This window comes from Ascaphus truei, chromosome 17, assembly GCF_040206685.1.
Source record: "Ascaphus truei isolate aAscTru1 chromosome 17, aAscTru1.hap1, whole genome shotgun sequence".
In the NCBI taxonomy this organism is placed as follows: domain Eukaryota; kingdom Metazoa; phylum Chordata; class Amphibia; order Anura; family Ascaphidae; genus Ascaphus; species Ascaphus truei.
This window is the reverse complement of record NC_134499.1, coordinates 9,662,879-9,684,025: the sequence shown is the minus strand read 5'-3', so window position 1 is coordinate 9,684,025 and position 21,147 is coordinate 9,662,879. Positions and strand designations below refer to the sequence as shown.

Genomic DNA, 21,147 nt, shown 5'->3' with positions numbered 1-21,147 from the left:
AAAAGCCTTTGCAAAATCTGAGTAGACCACATCAACTGTATTACCTGGTCTAAATTCCTACTTACCTTCTCAAAGAAACAAATAAGGTTAGTTTGGCATGATCTATCCTTCATAAATCCATGCTGACTATTACTAATAATTCTGTTTTCCATTAGGTATTCCTGAATATTATCCCGTACTAAACCTTCAAGTAGTTTCCCCACTATTGAAGTCAGGCTTACAGGTCTGTAATTTCCCGGTTGTGATCTAGCTCCCTTTTCAAATATAGGCACCACATCTGCTTTACGCCTATCTTGTGGTACAGAGCCTGTGGAAATTAAGTCCTTGAATATTAAGTGTAATGGTTTGGCTATTACTGAACTTAACTCCTTGAGGACTCTTGGATGTATGCCATCGGGGCCAGGTGCCTTATTTACTTTAATCTTTTCAAGCCGCTTATGAACTTCTTCCTCATTTAACCAATTGTTCATTAATATGGAGGTTGTGGCTTCCTCCTGCGGCACTACTATTGAAATTGATTCTTCCCTGGTAAACACCGAGGCAGAGAATGTGTTTAATACTGTGCCTTTGCTTTTTCCTTATCTCCAATAATCTGCCTGCCCATCTCACACTGAAAGGGTCCTATATTTTATTTTCTCATTTTTTTTTGTTTTTAAGGTACTTAAATAACTTTTTAGGGTTATCCATTTTTGCTAATTTGATTGCCCTTTTGCAATTTTTGTTACATTCCTTATAATTCTGATACGATGTCTCCGTCCCTTCTGACTTAAAGATTCTAAACGCCTTCCTCTTCTTGTCCATTTCCTCCCCTACCTGTTTATTTAGCCACGTTGGTTTAGACTTGTTTCTTTTATACTTATTACCCAAGGGTATACACTGATGAGTGTGCTTTCTAACAATGTTGTAAAGACTGCCCATTTATCTTCTACATTTTCCCTCGCGATTTCCAAACCTGCAGCGATGGTGGCATTATCCCGAGTTGAGCTCATATTGGACCTGTGTGCATCTGATCCATTCTCTGCCCAGCTGGTGTTGGGATCCGGGGACCAGTGAGATAATGGGACAGTCATTCTCACAGGTCCTCCTGTCCAGTCCTGATCCAAGCAGAGATGCTGAAGGATGCTTCAGAGCTACTGAAATGTGTATACAGATGCAGCGGCCGTTATTCGAACAAATCTCGAAATGGATTCCCGTGATCCGCACAAGTTTTGCCGGGGCAGACTATAATGGCCCATCGGATTAACACAGCAGGAGTCCCTGCTGTGTGAGTCCTACCGGGGTCTGCCTGCCTGTAATAGACGCACAGTACGGCTGAGTCCAAAGAGACTTCAGCCGTGCGGAGGCGCGCGGAGGCTGAGGGAAAGCGGGTGCTTTTCATGACCTTAGTTCGCGCCGTCCGGGGGCGTGTCGGGGGGCGGGCCAGTGACGTCACAGAGCTGGTTCGCCCTCATTGGGCGAATCGCTCACGTGACCGTCCCTCCGCTCCCGTGAGCGCTTAAACGAAAAAAAAATTGTCGGCTACGTTTCTGCACGCCTGCGGAAGCGTGCGCGAGCCCCTGCTAAAGCCGCTCTCATTGCGGTTGCAGGGGCTCACTGCCAAGCGTGAGCGCGGCTAAGCGCGGGTCAGGGTCTAAGCGCTGACCATGCCCACGGACTAAGAGATAGGCTGAATCAGTCACTCTACTGCGCGCCTCTCAGAGGTGATCGCGGGGGTTTATTTAATTTGAAACATTACAGTATTGTAGCAGGGGGTCTGCGGAGCTGAACCACATTGATTTCAAGTCCAGAGATCCCCTACTTCCCGAGATACAGGCCCCGTTATGGCAAAATGTACCCAGGTAAATGTTCGGATAACGGCTGCTGCTTCGTGTATGAGTGTATGCAGCCCCTCCTTCACCTACACTGCTGCTGCTCTCTGTAACACACACACTCATACAGAATAGGACTGGAGGGGAGATGTTATCCACGCTATTAAACTTTTACCATTAAATCCCCTTAGATCTGCACCGTTGACCCTTAATTCCGCATCGCTACGATTAACACTTTCCTGCACTTCTGTGATACTTGTGAAATTTAGAGGGTTCCTAGTTTCATTTTTATTTATGTAAATGTTCTCGATTAATGTGTAAAGGGATACAGAGAAGAAAAATGGGGGAAAACAACACAAAGGATGAAGTAAATGGAGCAAGAGACCACCCTATTACATTCAAATAGCAAATATACCATATGGAAGGATGATGACAAAGAAAAAACAAGGAACGACAAAGTCACAAAGTCAGGTTGACACTTTATGTAGTTAATCTTGTCCATTCTGAATTCTATAAAGCATTCATCCAAGGGGCTAATACCTTATGAAATGTAAGATCTTTTGTTTGGGTTACAAAAGGGCCAAAAGTATTTCCCGCATTATGACATCTGGTACGAATGTAACATTTCTGAGAGGGTGTGTGTGTGTCTGTGCCTCGAGCGTGTCACACCTGTCACCATTGTGCCCAGTATTTTTGGAGAAGCTGCCTGGAAACCCTTTGCATGTGTCAGGTGATGACATAGTCCTTTGTGATTGGCTGGTTAGCAGAAAGCTGCCTGGCAGCCATGTTTAAAAAAGAGAACATGCCCACTTCTTAACCCTTTGGGTGCCCCAGGATGTGGTCATCACGCCACGGGGCCTGGCACTCCAGGGCCCCCATGTCATGCCCAGGGGTGTGTGTGTTTAACTTAGATCCCGCGATATAACCGGTAACGAAACGTAGGAGCAGGGTCTCTCCACCCCCGTTTCCTCCGACATGACCGCCGCGGTCTCATGACCGGTATTGAAAGCGGTCACCTGATTGGGCCACCATGACCCCTCCGGCACTCAAATGGTAAAGCTAGATAGATGAAAGGATTGGGGTGCTCAAACCCGCAGCAACTCCATCCAATTACGTGGGTGATTAAATATTAACCCTGGAGATACCAGTGGGAGTGGGTAGGTAAATATAGACTTGTAAGCATCACAGTGACAACAGTCAGACTTAACTATAACAGTCTAAACCAATAAACCCCACTCACGTCATCTCCAGGGTTCCTCTGCCGGCGTGCCAGCCAAGAAGGTTCCAGAATCCAGACACATCCAGTAGAAAAAACGAATGGCGCACAGCCAGGGAGTCAGGTGTGGAATAAAAAACTTTTTCTTTTATTGCAGCATGGTGAGAGACAAATTCACCCCCTTGGGGGACACAGGCAGGTCCCTGTCTGTGTCCCCCAAGGGGGTGAATTTGTCTCTCACCATGCTGCAATAAAAGAAAAAGTTTTTTATTCCACACCTGACTCCCTGGCTGTGCGCCATTCGTTTTTTCTACTCAAATGGTAAAGGGCAGTTCCTCTGGGGACACTAGTGGAATAATGGCGGTGGCACTTACTATCGGTTAAACGGATGGGATGGGCACAAATAAAACTATTATAACTATATTTCCTTTTTTTTTTTTTTTTACTTTTAATGTCTCAATATTGACAAAATGCTTTGGGGCGTTTAAACAATATTTGCTTCATCTCTTTTGTGATAACACTGTTTGTAAGCTGTGCTATATGCAGGGAGGTTGTTCATCCCCAATCTCTTGCTTTGGTATAGTGTTTGACCATTAATGGCAGGATAAAGTGTTTAAAGGGATTAAAGCAGTGTTTCCCAACTCCAGTCCTCAGGGAACCCAAACAGGACAGGTCTTAAGGATATCCTTGCTCCAGCACAGGTGGGTCAGTCAAAATGACCAAGCCGCTGATTGACCCACCTGTGCTGGAGCAGGGATATCCCTAAGACCTGTCCTGTTGGGGTTCCCTGAGGACTGGAGTTGGGAATTACTGGATTAAAGACTGAAAGAACAATAATTACCAGGTGGTAATTTTGCAAGCTGTGTTCAGCCTTTACTGTATTATTGCCAGCAGTGTCCGGTGGTACATGAACTAATGGCATTGACTATAGTGGATTCTTGCTGCCCTGCTTTAAGCTGTATTTTGCCTACACTGCATGATGGCTATCTATTTTCAGGGGTGTCTGATTTGACCAGTGATAGGGGAAGGAAGGCTTAGGGAAGTACCTCTGGGACCCTTTGGGACCAGGGGGAATGGGCCAGATGAAGAGGTACAGGTAGAAAAACGGCAGTACACTGCCACGAAGACCAGGAGGAGGCTCACGGTTGCAACAGCAAAAATATTTAATGCATAAAAAGATTGGACTAAATGTCCCCCCTAGCCACAGCAATAGTCCACCAACGCGTTTCAGGCTCTATGCCCTTTCTCAAGGGTAAATTTATTGTACTACACAGTACATTGGGAGTTTTTCCATTGCAGACGTTATAATTACAAGGACTTGTTCTTCTGATGCACTGGCGTTCTATACATATCAGATGAAGAGGTAGTCCCTCGAAACGTCGCCCCCCAGCATACTTTCCGTTCTCCGTTTTTTGTGTAATTTCCTTGTGTTTCATGTTTTTTCCCTTTTCCTTCCCCCCCCCCTCACTTTGTGACATGCCCATTGTGACACTGGTTTCTGCAAACACTTTTGATTTATTTCTGGTTTGTTTAATTATTAAATATATTTTCAGCATTACAATTGTTTTCATCATTTAGCTATTAGACAGTGAGTGCACTGCTGGTACTTACGTAGATTTGTTAATAATTACCAGGTGAGATTTGAATTATGGGACCCAGAGGAAATTGAAACAGACTTATTCTTAGGCAAGAAACAAATACAGTAAGTGAACATTATACTTGGGAGCAGTGGTTCTCACCCTGGTTTGGGCAAGTGCACCCATTGAGGGTTTATAAAATCTCGGGGAATCCCTTCACTAATCCCTTGTTGCTCACACACACCACACTCTCCCACACACCTAAAACGTGTCAACTGCACAGTGGGTGCGGCTCACGTTGTCTGGAGGCTGCGATCCGCCTCTCCTCTCTCTCCTCTGTGTTCCGGGCTCAGAGAGGAGAGGCGGATCGCAGCCCGAGAATGCATCCCCCCACCCCCCGGAGGCAGCAGCACCCCTGTCAGAGGATAGTGGCACACCATTGTATCCCGGCACCCTGGTTGAGAAACACTGCTTTAGGGGGAACTGAATCTTTCTAGATTGATAAATTGTTTCAGAATTGTTTTTTTTTGTTGCTTGCTATGTGGGAATGCCCCTGTACGTTCCTCCTACCTACCAATTAGATTGTGAGCTCTTCAGGGCAGGGACGAGGACTTCCTAATGTTACTTTTATGTCTGAAGCAATTCTGCCCATGATCTGTTATTTGTATTATTTGTTATTTATATGATTGTCACATGTATTACTTCTGTGAAGCGCTATGTACATTAATGGTGCTATATAAATAAAGACATACATACATATATACATACATACATACATACATACGCCCAGGACATACTGTACTTGAAAACGAGAGGTAACGCTCAATGTATTACTTCCTGGTAAAATATTTTATAAATAAATAAAATAAATAAATAACCTACAAAGTGGTAACCCTGCCTAGTACCATGGAGTACTAATACCAGTGCCGTGTAAGTGGTGACATCCCAATGTATTACTTCCTGGTAAAACATTTTCTAAATAAATAATCCGGTGGTGATTGGTGATTTTTTTTACCCAAATCTGACACTTATCAGTATTTTAAATCCTTTTTTAAAGTTGGTTTATAAACACGGGGAGCGGAGACTTGGGAGGGGGTTTGATCCCCTCCGGCTGCTCCCTTCTGTCTGACGTCACTGTGCCTTCTACAAGAGTTTGCACAGGCAGAGCCCCCTCTCCCCCCCACTTTATTGTCTCTCTGATAATGACAGGGGGGGGGGGATAATATGAAAGAATACATTTGATTAACAAACTCTTTCAATTTGTAATTAATTTCGCAAAAAATGAAAGCAGCCAAATCCTTGCAGTTAGCATGGTTACATTGCATTAGGGAAGCCAATTAGACTGTTACATTGTTTACAAATTGTTGTTCCCTGTCTTACACCAATACCTGCCAGCTAACTCCAGGTCAGCGGTGTGATGCTGATCCAGTCGTAACCACGAACCTGGTACGCCAGGCGCCCTTATGACATATCAGGGTTGCGATTGGACGTCTGATGGAGCGGCCAGCCAGATCAAAATTAAACTGAAGCCCCCTCCCTTCCTGTTTCTGACATTCAGGGCCCGGTTGTGTCATGTGACCGTTTCTGGAGCGATGACACAAGGCAGAAGTCCGGGCCGCTGCATATAACAGAAATCAGATAGCAGGTAACGGGGGGTCATTCTCTTCACAGCAAAAGCTGGTGGGATTTATAGAATAGCCCCCCAATACAGGTTATAGAGCAGGGTTTTCCAACCACAGTTCCTAGGAACCCTTGTGTTCCCCGGGCGTCCCTAAAGGGTCCCTGTAATATTTAGATCATTTTAAAATTGTACCAAATACAGAAGAATTAACAATGCATCTGATCTCAGACGCGCTATTAGAGAGGGTTGGGGTTCCTTACAATGCATCTGATCTCAGACACGCTATTAGAGAGGGTTGGGGTTCATTACAATGCATCTGATCTCAGACACGCTATTAGAGAGGGTTGGGGTCCCTTACAATGCATCTGATCTCAGACGCGCTATTAGAGAGGGTTGGGGCTCCTTACAATGCATCTGATCTCAGACACGTTATTAGAGAGGGTTGGGTTCCTTACAATGCATCTGATCTCAGACGCACTATTAGAGAAGGTTGGGGTTCTTTACAATGCATCTGATCTCAGACGCGCTACTAGAGAGGGTTGGGGTTCTTTACAATGCATCTGATCTCAGACACGCTATTAGAGAGGGTTGGGGTTCCTCAGAATTTCACATAGGGTTCCTTAAACAAAAGAAGGTTGGTAACCCCTGTTATAGAGCCTAATACTGTATATAGTAGGCTACCTGTTTCTACCTCATCTTATTTCCCACTTCAACGCAACATCCATTGTAACCAGATATCCCTCTTACATACACTGTATATTATACGGTGTTTCTGTATTTCCCCAATGAAGGACCCTGAGAGGTTGGAAAGCCTGTAACACATCATCTACTTGTTGGTCCAATAAAAGGTATCATACGCCCTCCTCCCTCCCCTCCTTCGTTCCTACATGGAAGGACTGACACGGCTCCCCTCCCTTCTTCGCGTGATAGAGTAGGGGAATTCACATGTTTTGGGGGATAGACAGAAGGCCGATAAATATGAAATAGAGCCAATGGTCAAATGGGGTCTGAGGTTTTACATGGAAAATGGACCACCAAGATGGGTCAAGTCGTATTTATTTGCCTTCATATTCCATGGGGGTTATTGACTAAAGTCTCCTTGCTAAAAAAAACTGGGGCAAACCAGTGCAAGAAATAGCACCAAATGTATGAAAGATAAGAAATCCCACGAAATACAATGTTTTTTTCCATATGATCGATATGACACTTGCGCTCTGGTTTTGAGCCAGTTTTGCAGCCAGGAAACAGTTAGTAAAATAGCCCCCTACGTTTCCATAAGGGGCAACCAGGCAGAAGGGGCCAAGACAAAAGACTGAGAATAAACAAGATCTCTGTATAATAAACCGCTTTATTACAGTTTTAGGATGAATAACTTAACATACATATAACCACACGTCACGTCTCTTATAGATACGATATTAGGACATGACATATATTTACAGACACTGATTAGTAAGTCGGTGACAGAAGAGGAAAGAGAGGTAACAACATTGAGGCGACACAAGCGTGGACATGTGGCAAGGTGCGTCACGCACAGGGCAGTGAGACGGGTGATCTCCTTGTTTGCTGAGAACACCTGCAGTGCTGAGTTATACAATGGTCTGCAAACCCCCGTACCCCAGAGGTTCTCAACTCCAGTCCTCAAGACCTCCCAGAAGGTCAGGTTTTAAGGACATCCCTGCGTCAGCACTGGTGGCTTGATCAGTGGCTCAGTCTTTGACTGAGCCATTGATTGAGCCACCTGTGCTGAAGCAGGGATATCGTGGAAACCTGAACTGTAGGGGGGTTTTGAGGACGAGAGTTGAGAACCTCTGCTGTACACGGTATGCAGTGAAGCAATCTTCTTGTTGGGGGGGGGCAAAAACTTAGATATTGGTAGCAAGCATAGAAAAGTCCTATTAAGCAAGGGGGCAAGTGAGACTTCAACAGCTTGTGTGGACTCAATAAACCATGGAAACAAGTGTGTGGAGTCCCACTGAATTAACACAAACGTGTGCACCTGTGGTCAGTGTATCTAAAAATAATAGTGCTGGTCATTAAAGCTGTTTGGTGCTTATTGTAGGAAGGTGTATAAATTATACAAGTTCAAAAAAACAAGCGTATGGAGCCTTACTGAAATAAGTGCCCCTTTATTTAGAAGGAAGATGGAACTCGAAGGATGTCACTAAATATGAGTGGTACTCTGTACACCACCACGCACTGACCACCGGTGCACACACACAGGAAACCACTAATCAGATGCATTATCTGACTCAACCAACATCATTTAAGACAACTTTTTAATGGTTGTCTCCAAAAAAAGATTCCCTGCTGTGTGAATAAGAGGCCTCCCCGTGTCACGTTGTCCGGTCATTGCCTGAACACTGAGAAACGTTGGTCCATCAATGAGTGCCGTGCAGAACGGGGACACACTGCCATTGTGTGGGGAAATGGTTCATAGCTGTGTGTGGACACAAGCTTTGTATTCTCTGATCTAGAATTGTACATAATACATACTCAAGGGTATTAGTGCTTCAACCACTTCATCAGGGGGCTGGATGTTAGGAGAATAGGTATATAAAAATAGAGCGCCATACTGGGCTTTAAAGGCTATATAAGCCGACAACCCCCACAGACTCGAATGCGGCCTTTTAGTTGACAACATCCGGGGCGGCCACTTCGGCGTATATAAAATAAGGCCCATAAGACTGTTTGCTAAATCAAGGAGGGATGGATTACAGAGCTCCGATTATTAGGTTATCAGGGCTCGATCCGCGTTAATAATAATAATAATAGCATGTTCTAGTATAGCGCTGCTAGTTTTACGTGGCGCTTTACAAAGACATTTTGCAGACACAGGTCCCTGCCCCGTGAAGCTTACAATCTATGTTTTGGTGCCTGAGACACAGGGAGATAAAATGACTGCCCAAGGTCACAACACCGGGAATTGAACCAGGTTCCCCAGCTTCACACTCAGTGCCAGTCAGTGTCTTTACTCTTTCTCCCGTTAACGGCCATTGTAGGTTAGTGGATCCTCGAGCGAGTTATTTTATCTGTTTGATTAACTCCTCATAAGTGTGGTCGGCATTTTTTTGTTTTAAAGGCAAGTAACGTGGCTGGCGAGAGTGGCAACTCTGAGGCTACGCCGTAGACCTCTCATGTCAAAGAAAGGAGATCTTGTAAACTGGTTTCAATGTGATTAACTAAACACAAAGGCGGTCAAAGTGCAGTGGCTAATGGTTTATGGGGGTTATGGCCTAAAACCTGCCATTCCCTGTGAATAAGTATAAGTAAGGCCCTTAAAGTATTTAAATCCACAGTATAGCCCCCTCACTCCATGCTGCCATGAGGTCACCATCCGCTTTTCTGTTCCATCAAAACAACACACTGCATGCTGGTTACCATGGTCCATGGGTCCTCCCTTTGTATAGACAATGGACCCTTGGAGAACCAGGACAGGCTTAGTATTTTATAATGGCATGGATCTAGATTGGCAACAGTGAAACCAACAAGGCTGTTAATGAGTGAGACTACTTAAGATAGAGTAACACTCACTCCAGGCGTAGGCGCTTGGTCAGGCTTCAAAAGGGAAGCAAGAAGAAAGTATATTGACTTGTCTCCCAAGGGATAAGAAGACAGGCCATCTTTTTGGCATGTTTGGTATCTTCCTCCACCTTGAAATACCTCTCTCCTCCCTCTCTTGTCACAACCATTAGCAGCTAATACAACTTGAGCGAGCCTTTAAGCTTTGGCATGCAGTACCGCCAACTACCAGTTGATGGTGTTGTAACACAGCACCATAAGTATCAAGTTCAGGAGGGAGATATGGTAAGATATACAGGCATACCGAATCTGAATATGCAGTGATCAGGAGCTCTTAAGCAAAAAGGACACAATGTACCTGCAAACCTGTTGACAGGTGTGTGTGTGTGACATAATATGACACTGTCAATGTATAACTTTATCTAATAATTGACCCCAGACCGTTCCAGTTGGAAACAAGGATGGACGAAACCCTCCCTACAAAAGGTCACATAATATTCATATGGTCTCATTTGGGTTGTGAAAGCAATACACAGCCTAATTACGCGGGTGAATCATGGGCTGGGATAGCTTAAATGCCACCGCTGTCTGATGTTAATATGTCCCATCGGGTCATCAACTTTATTGGTGGCTGATCTGGAACTAGTTGTGGCGAGAAGGGGACACGCTTGACCCCTGGTCTTGCAAAGGTACGGGTAAGTGGGGACAGAGAGGAGCGCCTGCCCAGGGTCTATCCGAAGCCACCGCGGTCTTCTAACGGCAGGATTACATGGAGCTGAGGTCGTGGGATCGGTAGTGCATGTACGAGTTTGGACGCTGCTGTGGGCGAGGTATGGTGAACTCCTTTGAAGGATCGATGTCCTGAAGAGAGAGGAAGAGGTGACATTACGTTTGGTATCAAGGTTGACAGCATTTTATAGCGGTGTTTATGAGCAACTGGGAAGTCTTCTCATATCTGGGAATAAGAGTCCATGGAGAGGTCTCTTATATCTGTGTATAGTAACAAAGGAGAGACCTCTGATATCTGTGTATAGGAACACAGGGGAGCAACCTCTTTAACCTGTGTATAGGAACACAGGGGAGACCGTATATAATATATATATATATATATATATATATATATATATATATATATATATATACACAGTATATCATGGGAGAGACCACATATCTGTATATAGGAGAACATGGGAGGACTACTATATATATGTGTATAGGCGCACAGGGGAGAGTACTCTTATATCTGTATATTGGAGCACATGGGGGCACTACGTATATTTGTGTATAGGAGCACAGGGGGAGACCTCTTACGTGTGTGTAAAGGAGCACAACGGAGTGACCTGTATATATAGGTATAGGAACACAGTGGGGGGGAGAGGGAGGGCTATCTGTGTGTAGGAGAACATTTGAACAACACTTATATCTCTGTATACAGTAGAACCACGTACCTGTCAGCGTAGTAGCAAATACATGGACTCATACTAGCATACAGGAATATTTAAGTTGTTCCGCGATGTTATTGGGAGAACATGGCTATAGGCTACTTACCCTCATTGCAAGTGTTGCATCGAATCGCGGTGGAGAAGATGGGGAGCTTCTTCCAGAGTCTGGGCCTGAGGAAGAAACAGAGGTTTAAGAGCACAGATAAACCTTCATGATCCCCACATCGCGACATCCTCACAGGTAAAACACTGTGAGACCTGAGTACTGGAGACACATCCGAAACAGTGACATTCAGGGACATCTGCATGGTGATCTAAACACTGCAGACACACCAGCAGGAAGACGGGAAGTGCACTGATGGACTTTGCTGCTATGTTTTCCTTTGACACATCTGTATCAGAACCTGAATCCTACTGACACATCTGTATCACAACCTGAATCCTCACATCTGTATCAGAACCTGAATCATGACATCTGTATCACAACCTGAATCCTCACATCTGTATCGCAACCTGAATCCTGACATCTGTATCCCAACCTGAATCCTGACATCTGTATCACAACCTGAATCCTCACATCTGTATCACAACCTGAATCCTCACATCTGTATCAGAACCTGAATCCTGACATCTGTATCCCAACCTGAATCCTCACATCTGTATCAGAACCTGAATCCTGACATATGTATCACAACCGGAATCCTCACATCTGTATCAGAACCTGAATCCTCACATCTGTATCAGAACCTGAATCCTCACATCTGTATCAGAACCCGAATCCTCATATCGGTATCAGAACCCAAATCCTTACATCTGTATCAGAACCCGAATCCTCATATCTGTATCAGGACCTGAATCTTCACATCTGTATCAAAACCTGAATCCTCACATCTGTATCAGAACCTGAATCCTCACATCTGTATCAGAACCTGAATCCTCACATCTGTATCAGGACCTGAATCCTCACATCTGTATCAGGACCTGAATCCTCACATCTGTATCAGGCCCTGAATCCTCACATCTGTATCAGGACCTGAATCCTCACATCTGTATCAGGCCCTGAATCCTCACATCTGTATCAGGACCTGAATCCTCACATCTGTATCAGAACCTGAATCCTCACATCTGTATCAGAACCTGAATCCTCACATCTGTATCATGACCTGAATCCTCACATCTGTATCAGGCCCTGAATCCTCACATCTGTATCAGGCCCTGAATCCTCACATCTGTATCAGGACCTGAATCCTCACATCTGTATCAGAACCTGAATCCTCACATCTGTATCATGACCTGAATCCTCACATCTGTATCAGAACCCGAATCCTCACATCGGTATCAGAACCCGAATCCTCATATCTGTATCATTACCTGAATCTAACAAACACATCTGTATCATGACCTCAATCCTCACATCTTTATCATGGCCTGAATCCTCACATCTGTATCAGAACCCGAATCCTCACATCGGTATCAGAACCCGAATCTCACACACACATCTGTATCAGAATCTGAATCCTCACATCTGTATCACATCCTAGATAGACATATCTACATTACACACTGAATCATGTTTACACAAGGAAAGGAGAATTACGAGATCTGTAAAGCTGTGCGCACTATTTTATCTATGAATATATCTTTTGTTGGCCCATTAAAAATGACTATAAACTCTGGGAAATGTAAACTTCTAGGAATAACGTGGCTTGGAGAACGCTACTTATTCTATTCTTTATCTTACTCTAGCACCCTACAAATACAACAACACACACTCAGCTGTGTGATACAATGCATTTCACGGACACCTTTGCATGATAAATGTAACCCCAGTTACATACAGCGTGTAGGATAATGTGACTCCCACACTTGTTGTTGCATTATAAACCACAAAGACAAACCAGTTTAATAACCTGTATTTCATAACCAATACGCTTGTATGATTATCACAACACCGCAGTTACTGTGGGATATTATTGTTAGCCCTGTAGACCTGTCTATTCCCCCACGTATTTCCATCAACACATTTGAATCCTACAATATTTTCAGCACTAGACAGATTCCTGTGATGTCTAAACTTTAAAATATTGGGTTGATGCTGTAAATTACAAAAACACGCCCATAACGCCTCCCAATGTGAAGCTATATCACCTCGGCAGAGGCACACCTGTGCGATGTCTACATTTAAGCACTCACCTGTCATACGACGGAATGTATATTTTTGAATATAGAGTGGTTAAACCCTGCTTGCCTGGGTGTGTCTGTGGTGTATCTGAGTCACTATGATACCTGGCAAACTGGCTGATCTCCTTGTAACTTGGGGTGAGATCAAAAGGCCTCTCTAACTATGCCAGATTCCAGTGTCTCTCAGCAAGGGCTGTGTATTGCCCCACAGACTATTCTTCTGGTGGTAACATTGGGACATAAGGCACAGTGTACTTACTCCCACGGTCCTTCCCTCTGTTATTACAGGTAATTCCGGGATATACACAGACATGACTAGCATTGCAGTGTGAATAACTTGCAGACATTATAGAAGTTGTAATGTGCAGAATAATCTGAGCCCAGCTCTTTTATAAGAGAAGAGGGCTTATTAAAGTGAAGTGCAAAGCGTTAGAGACGGTCCATATCTGTCTTATTTGTAAACACAACAGTTGGAAGGCAGCGGGATCTCTTAGAGATGAAGAAGAGAGTTTATTTTTTTGAATTTTACATATTACTCCGACGCGTTTTCAGCCCCAGCTGGGGTCAAAACGCGTCGGAGGAATATGTAAAATCCAACAAAGAAACGTTCTTCTTTAACTCTAAGAGGACCCACTGCCGAATATATTCACACAACGGAGTCTACCACAGGATCAGACCGCTGATAGCAATTGGTGCACAATTGCTTAATTGTTCCGGAGCACTGAGTACTAAAGGAGCGCAAGCTCGAAAATGCCTTTTTTTCTCATTATTTGTTAACACACCATTATTAAAGTAGTGATACTGTGCCTGATATGAAGAGATCTGAGATCGATTAAGCAACAGGGCAAAGGTTTATGACATCTTTATTCATGTTATAAGAACATCAAGATAAGAAGCATTCTTCAATTATATCTTCTTTTATCAAGAAAACAGATTGCAAAGCCTACAAATAAAATAAGCAGTGGTGCTGTGCTCCCCCTATACCGTATTATAATATTATTATTTATTACCATCATTCTTAGACCCTTGATCTAACATCACTGTCTGGGGTTCTGTGTTTCCCGAGTGCCTAAGGCATTGGAAACATTGTAACACTGAATATAAAAGATTGACATTTTGAATTATGATCAATATGCACTAGAATGCTTTGTAAGAATTGGGCCTGGATGATATCGAGCCGTGATTCTCAACAGGGGTTTGTGAGGTGTCTCCAAGGGGTTACCCCCCAAAAATATGTAATGGCGGCTCCCAGGCAGTATAGTGACTACATACTTACTAAGACCCCAACACTCACTTTAGCGGCGGGAGGGGGGGGGGGGGAGTATAGCTGTCAATTACAGCAGGAGTTTCCAAAGTCGTGTCCACAATTCTTTGCATCCACAGTGGCAAGGCATTGTGGGGCGTGACTTTGGAAGGTCCTGCAGGGATTGATAGCTATACCCCCCCATGCTGCCTGCACACACTGAGGGGCAGTTTTGGGGATTATTAAGCGTGTGTTCCCCCCACGTTCTCAGAACACTATATACTGCCTGGGATCGGTCACACAGTCTGTTAGCGATAGTCTGATGAGGAGGCGATAAGATTTATTCATTAGGGGTTTATGGAGCAAATATTTTCTATCAGGGGGAGAACAATATAAAAAAGGTTGGGCACCAATGATACAGAGCAGCAGACCTAATAGGTGATTGGGAAGGGAGTAAACCAAGCAAACCTTGTGGCTTATCTAGAACTTATGGCTTATCTAGAAGCAGATGCCTCTGTCCAATACATGAAATCTTACCTTGGCTGGTGTCTTCCTGGGTGAAAACTCGGTTGTCTATCCCAATGGTTTGTCGGAGAAGACGTGGTTGGGCTTGGCTAATGTCTTTGGTTGGATCTGGTTGGCACCGGGTCATCAGGCAAAGCTCAGGTACCATGTACATTAGGAGGAAGACCCAGCCATTGGCCACCAGAGCTATGGCTCTCACTGGGTCATCCCAGGTAAAAATGTTAGGACCTAGAACAGATGCGTTGCCCGTCAGCAGCATAACAATCCAGGCCACCCAGATACCCACAGAGAAGAACATAGTGACATAGATATGGGCACCATGTCTCTTCCAGTACTTGAAGGATCCACATAGACTGCAGATGGACAGGAGAAGGGTGATAGCCATGAGCAATAAGACATAGATCAATATGAGCACAAAGTCACGGTTGAGATTAATCAAGTTTTGAGGGCCAGATGTACGACTACACAGTCCTGGTGTCCTCGTCAGATAAACCGCTACATACAGAATAGCTATAATAATCTGCACCAGTGTCAGGGCAATGACAATCAGCAGCATCACCCACCACGAGATGCCCAGTCCACCTCGGACCAGTCTCACCAGCTTGCTGGCATGGGCCAGAAGGCAGGAGAAGCAGATGGCGAACAGGACACCGAAAAGGAAAAAGCGCGTTGGGCAGGTCTGGGCATTCAGTTGGATGATGAAGGCGAATGTGAGGCCAAAGATCCCCAGTGTGCCAATGAGGAAGATGAATTGGGTGGGAACGATCGCTCGCTTGGCACTATCACAGATGCGAGGGAAGATAATGGCAAGAGCCAACATGAGGGCGAGGGTGAAGACCACCCCGGCCGCAGCCAAGGTTTCCAATACGATGCCCCATGCTGCTGCTGTATTACAAAGGAACTCATAATCATCCGCAGGACAAGACATAATGGGGGTCTGTGTGCCTCAGCTCGAGAGAACCTGCCAAAGAAACAAAATAGCATAAGAATCACTGTAATACATCCTCACTATACAACCTTCCTCTTCCCATAAAGGGAATGTCATGATATAACTTCTGCAAAGATTATCCAGGACCATGAATGCCCAACGGTGGCCCCGATAAGAAAATATTCTCCTAAAGCAGCAGTCCAAGATGCCTTTTTAAATTTTTTTAAAATGTATTGTTCCCCCCCCCCCCCTTTAATTTGTGCTTCAATACATTCCACACAATGATATGTAATTAGCTAAGTTACCGATCGACACGTTCTCCTGTGATCGATCGGCGAAGATTTGGTTCGGGGGTTCACTAAGTGGCTGTCAGTGCAGCAGAAGAGGACCAAAGATGCAAAGTTGTGTGGGGAAGATCATGTGACCAGGCAATTACTAGATACAATTGGTGCACTGCTAGAGAGAGGGCAGGGCTCAAAAAGGGGTGTGCCAGAGCCTGTTTCAGAAGAGGAAGGGGATGTGACTTTGTAAATGATTGCTATAAAAGCAAAAAATGCTTGTTACATTATAATACATTAATAACGTTATTCAGTTGATTAAAAAAATTAAATGCTACACATATTTTCTCATAGTACAGAACTGATTTATTTAATTAAAAAAAAACCCCACACATGTAGGATATTGCTTGGTCTGCAGCGTTAAAGCACTGGCTCCCTATCTTTGCTGTATATATTCACTAGGTGAAATGCTCAGGTTACTTCCACCCCAAACCTGCCGGTTAAAAGTATCACTTTTCATATTTAGATACATAAGCATATATGCATGTGTGTGTATATTCATGTGTTATTTATGTACACTTTTGATCCTTATTTACGTTGTTTTGAAGACCTGATCCCATGTGCAGTTCAACTGTGTTTTTAATATTCTTTCTCACGTTTGTATCTTCGTTATTATAGATTTGTTTCTAGTATTGCTTTTTTCTTTAGGTGTAGAGCAGCGTCCTATTTTGAAGGTAAACATTTTTTTCTGTATTTCGAATTACATGTAATAATATATACCATTTGATAATGTATAGTTGTTTTCAAGTTTTTTTTCTCTTTGTTTATTTGAGTGGGGATAATGAAGGGTTAATATCAGGTTCCTACTGACCAATGAAAAGCATTGGTGGGACTATGTAAGGTTGGATCCCACACTTCCCTTCCCCTATTCCATGGATAAAGCGAGAGATTCTGGTGAAACGCGTCGTGTTTGAACGGTATTAGCAGAAATGAGTTCATCACGTTGGATGCACTTTGTACACGTGACATCATTTTGGCGTGACGTGGCATACCCGGGAGCTGCGGGTCTCACTGATGCCACCAATAAGTACCGGTTTTGCCTGATTTATTTTTTCAATAAAGTTAAATTGAACAACACAGTGGGGGAGGCAACCCCCCCCCAACTCTCCCCCCCCCCCCCCCCTGACCCCCTCTCCCTCTCTTTTTCAGACCTCTCGCTCCCCTGGTCACCCCGTGACCCAGAGGTCACGCCTCTCTTGGCAGTACCCCCCCCCCTCACCCTTCAGTACGGAAAAATGGAAAACCACTGTGTATTCGGATGTTGTGATGTGATATATGCCTGTAATCTTGCCTATTTCCTAATAAAAATGTTTAAAAAAAAGTTAAATTGAAAAGTTCATACTCGCCTTATAATCGGGCCCCACCCACTTTGCGAGCTAACCAGCAGTCGGATGTATGTATGAGGTAGGAGGGTAAAACGGAGGAAGCTCTACCTTGGGGTGCCTGAAGCAGCCATGTTGCTTGTGGCAGGAAGCTCAAACCGAGAGAGAGACACACACAGCGACAGAGAGAGACACAGAGACAGATAGACAGATCCAGAGACAGAGAGATAGAGAGAGAAAGAGAGACAGAGAGATAGACACAGAGAGAGACGAACAGATATGGAGAGATAGACACAGAGAGAGACTGACAGATATGCAGAGATAGACACAGAGAGAGATGGACAGATATGGAGAGATAGACACAGAGAGAGACGGACAGATATGGAGAGATAGACACAGAGAGAGAGACGGACAGATATGGAGAGATAGACCCAGAGATGGAGACATAGAGACAGAGAAAGACACAGACAGAGAGAGACAGACAGATATGGAGAGATAGACACAGAGAGGGAGAGAGAGACACAGAGACGCTGTGACAGGTAGACACAGACAGAGAGAGTGACAGTGTGTGTATTTGTGTGTGTACAGTATGTGTGTAAACTTTTTTCTTTCCAGCTACTACTGAAATTAGGGGGGCGCCTTATATTCCGGGTCGCCCGGTCTGGCAAATACGGTTTTATATATTCGCTATCTTTATAAACTTGTTTGTGAGTGCAAGAATATTGCTTTTCTAAACGTACACATTTAAAATACAATGTTACACTATTGGATATTTCTCTGTGCACTCTTATCTCTGGGCATATTCTAGAATATTGAAAGGCTGAACTCGGTGGATATATGTATTTTCAACCTCAACTAACTACGTTACTATGTTAATCACATTCCTTATCGTGTTTCATGGGAATAATGCAAAGGCAGCAGCCACAAAGGAAGAGCTGCACTTTGATACAATGACAACAAAAGTCATATTTACTATGTTGGAATAGATTGAAGTCCTGATCATTTGAATGGAGCGGACCTTCTGCCTAACACAGGTGTGCACTGTTCCAATACAACACATAGCCAACAATGGTATAACGGAAGCAAGCACAATACATCTGATATAAACATAGGGTCAAATATTTGATATGAACAACCCCAAATTCTCAATAAGGGCCTATTTTTTACTGTCTCCTTCAGAATTTCAATGCCGAATGGGCGGTGGATTCAGGGAATTTCCTCCCGGAAAATTCCATGTCTCTATGAATGTGATAAGAGGTTATGCACAATAATAGAAATGGATCTTATATGTCTTCCTAAGTTGGTATCGGGGGGATCGGGGCCGGGCTCCCTTCCCTCTTTCATTGGCGCTGGATTGTTAAGAATTTCCCTGGAGAGCTCCTGTACTCCAAGTGTTGGTTGAGTGAGAACATTCAATATTGAATTAGCCACCACTACAGAGCGTGATATGAGGTCTGTAGAAGTGGCTTAATAAAGCAGGTAGGGTGGGTGGGGGTTGTATCAAGCACTTGAAGACATTGTGATCCATTTTCCTTACCATCAGTGTTATTTCTACCAATATTAAAGGTGAAGTCTCACCTCGAACACACAATTAGCCCTATCTTTTATATTATTGGCTGCCTTTTGTTGAGAAAGGTATGGATATGGATGTTAATATCTGTATTATGCTCTATTTTGTATTCAAATTATAATGGATCCAGTACAGTACACATACAGAAATACAATAATTATCTTTATCAATGCAATAACTATCATTAAATGATTATTTTTTGGAGTACTTTATTTAATACAGTGAGAAATGAAGTAATCATACCTGTCAGCTCTATTTGTATGGGACACTCCCTCATAATTCACCGGAAAATGCACAATTACGTTAAACCTTCTCCCTGCTATAAAATCCCCTTATCCCAATGCAGACCAATGGAACGTCCCAGTTTGCCCTAGCAAAGAGTTTTCAGATGGTCGGTATGGGGGTAACGCACCGTTAATAATGTGCAGTATTAACTTCCATTTACCTGATTGCAAGCTCTCCGGGTTAGGGATTCTTTCTCCCATCGCACGGTTTTATTTGGTGTGGACGGCATTGCATTGGATTATATCAAATAGCCAAATAGTTTAAAATACAACAAAGTGGAACCAGATTACCCGGAGTGTGAGCCATTCTAAGCGTGGATGGTCTTAAAACTAGCACTAGCGCAGGGACGGATTGGCTGTGAACGATCGACCTGCTGGCGCTCCTAGGCCATAGCCGGCCAACTCCCGTCCTCAAGCCCCCCCCCCCCCACCCCAATAGGTCAGATTTTCAGGATATCCCTGCTTCAGCAAAGGTGGCTCAATCTGATTGAGCCATCTGTGCTGAAGCAAGGAATGATTGAGCCACCTGTGCTGGAGCAGGGGTTTCCTGAGCACCTGACCTGTTGGTGGCCCTTGAGGACTGGAGTTGGCTGCTCTCAGGCTCTCTCCTGTCCTCACTGAAGTACCCCAGCGGCTGAGTGAGTCCTTACCTGGTCTGTGCTCCCGTGCTCAGAGGAGGGAGAGTCTGCCGGCAATGTGAGAACCTGCGGCACTGCAGCAGCCTTTCTGTCACACAAAGAGGGAGTGTGCTATGAGTGTGACAGCCGGGGAGGGGACGGGCACACCTGGACCTGTCCGACAGCTCCTTACAGTATTGGGAAAGAGAGGACCAAGAGAGGATGAGGAAAGGAGAGAGAATGAGGAAAGGAGAGAGAGGAGAGGGAAGAGAGGAGAGAGAGGAGAGGGAAGAGAGGAGAGAGAGGAGAGGGAAGAGAGGAGAGGGAAGAGAGGAGAGAGAGGAGTAGAGTGAGGAGAGAGAAGAGAGAGAAAAGAGGCAAGAGAGTGGAAGAGAGAGAAGAGAGAGGAGAGAGTAGAGGGAATTGAGAGAGAGGACAGAGAGGAGAGAGAAGAGAGAGAAGAGAGAAAGGAGAGAGAGAGGAGAGTGAAGAGAGGGGCATGTAATGTTATTACTGTACTGTAGGTGGAATGAAGTACCAGTACTTTTTATTTACATACCCAGAGCAGTACTTTTTTTAATTTGCAGTACAAACCCAGAGTACCACTAATTTTTTGTTTATAAGCCCAAAGTACTACTAGTTTTTATTCACAAACTCAGAGAATCACTACTTTCTGTTCTCACATGTACACACAATCCCATTATTTGTTGCTATGGAGGGGCTGGGCTTAGAAAGACTCTCTCCTCCCGCTGTCTTCATTGTATACATCCTACCAAGAAAACGTTACAGAGACCCCTGCCCCAAAGGTTAAATAAATGCAGATTTTTTTTAAATCAGGTCCAGTACCACAGGGTTTGGACCAATGAAGGAAGAACGAGGCGGGCTGGTAAATTCTGTGTGGGATTTTATTTTCCTCTCATTTAATAAAGTCCATCTTCAAGATCAAGGGTGGT

General features: G+C 44.2%; 1 protein-coding gene across 1 annotated transcript; it reads right to left on the bottom strand.

Moving 5' to 3' along the window:
- Positions 1-7,552: 7,552 nt before the first annotated feature.
- On the bottom strand, positions 7,553-20,384 carry LOC142467902 (retinoic acid-induced protein 3-like). The gene is made up of 4 exons (XM_075573864.1): positions 20,228-20,384; positions 15,148-16,096; positions 11,293-11,357; positions 7,553-10,605 (listed from the first exon to the last, which is right to left on the bottom strand). Exons 2-4 carry the CDS (start codon positions 16,061-16,063, stop codon positions 10,510-10,512), a joined length of 1,077 nt encoding a protein of 358 aa, XP_075429979.1. The 5' UTR covers positions 16,064-16,096; positions 20,228-20,384; the 3' UTR covers positions 7,553-10,509.
- Between the last annotated feature and the right edge of the window lie 763 nt (positions 20,385-21,147).

What these genes read in the sequence shown, in the direction of transcription:
- LOC142467902 (XM_075573864.1), bottom strand. Translation starts at nt 16,063, where the DNA reads ATGTCTTGTCCTGCGGATGATTATGAGTTCCTTTGTAATACAGCAGCA. An exon ending in CCAGGAAGACACCAGCCAAG is followed by an intron (nt 11,358 to 15,147) that starts GTAAGATTTCAT and finishes TTTCTTCCTCAG; the next exon opens with GCCCAGACTCTGGAAGAAGC. An exon ending in ATGCAACACTTGCAATGAGG is followed by an intron (nt 10,606 to 11,292) that starts GTAAGTAGCCTA and finishes CTCTCTCTTCAG; the next exon opens with GACATCGATCCTTCAAAGGA.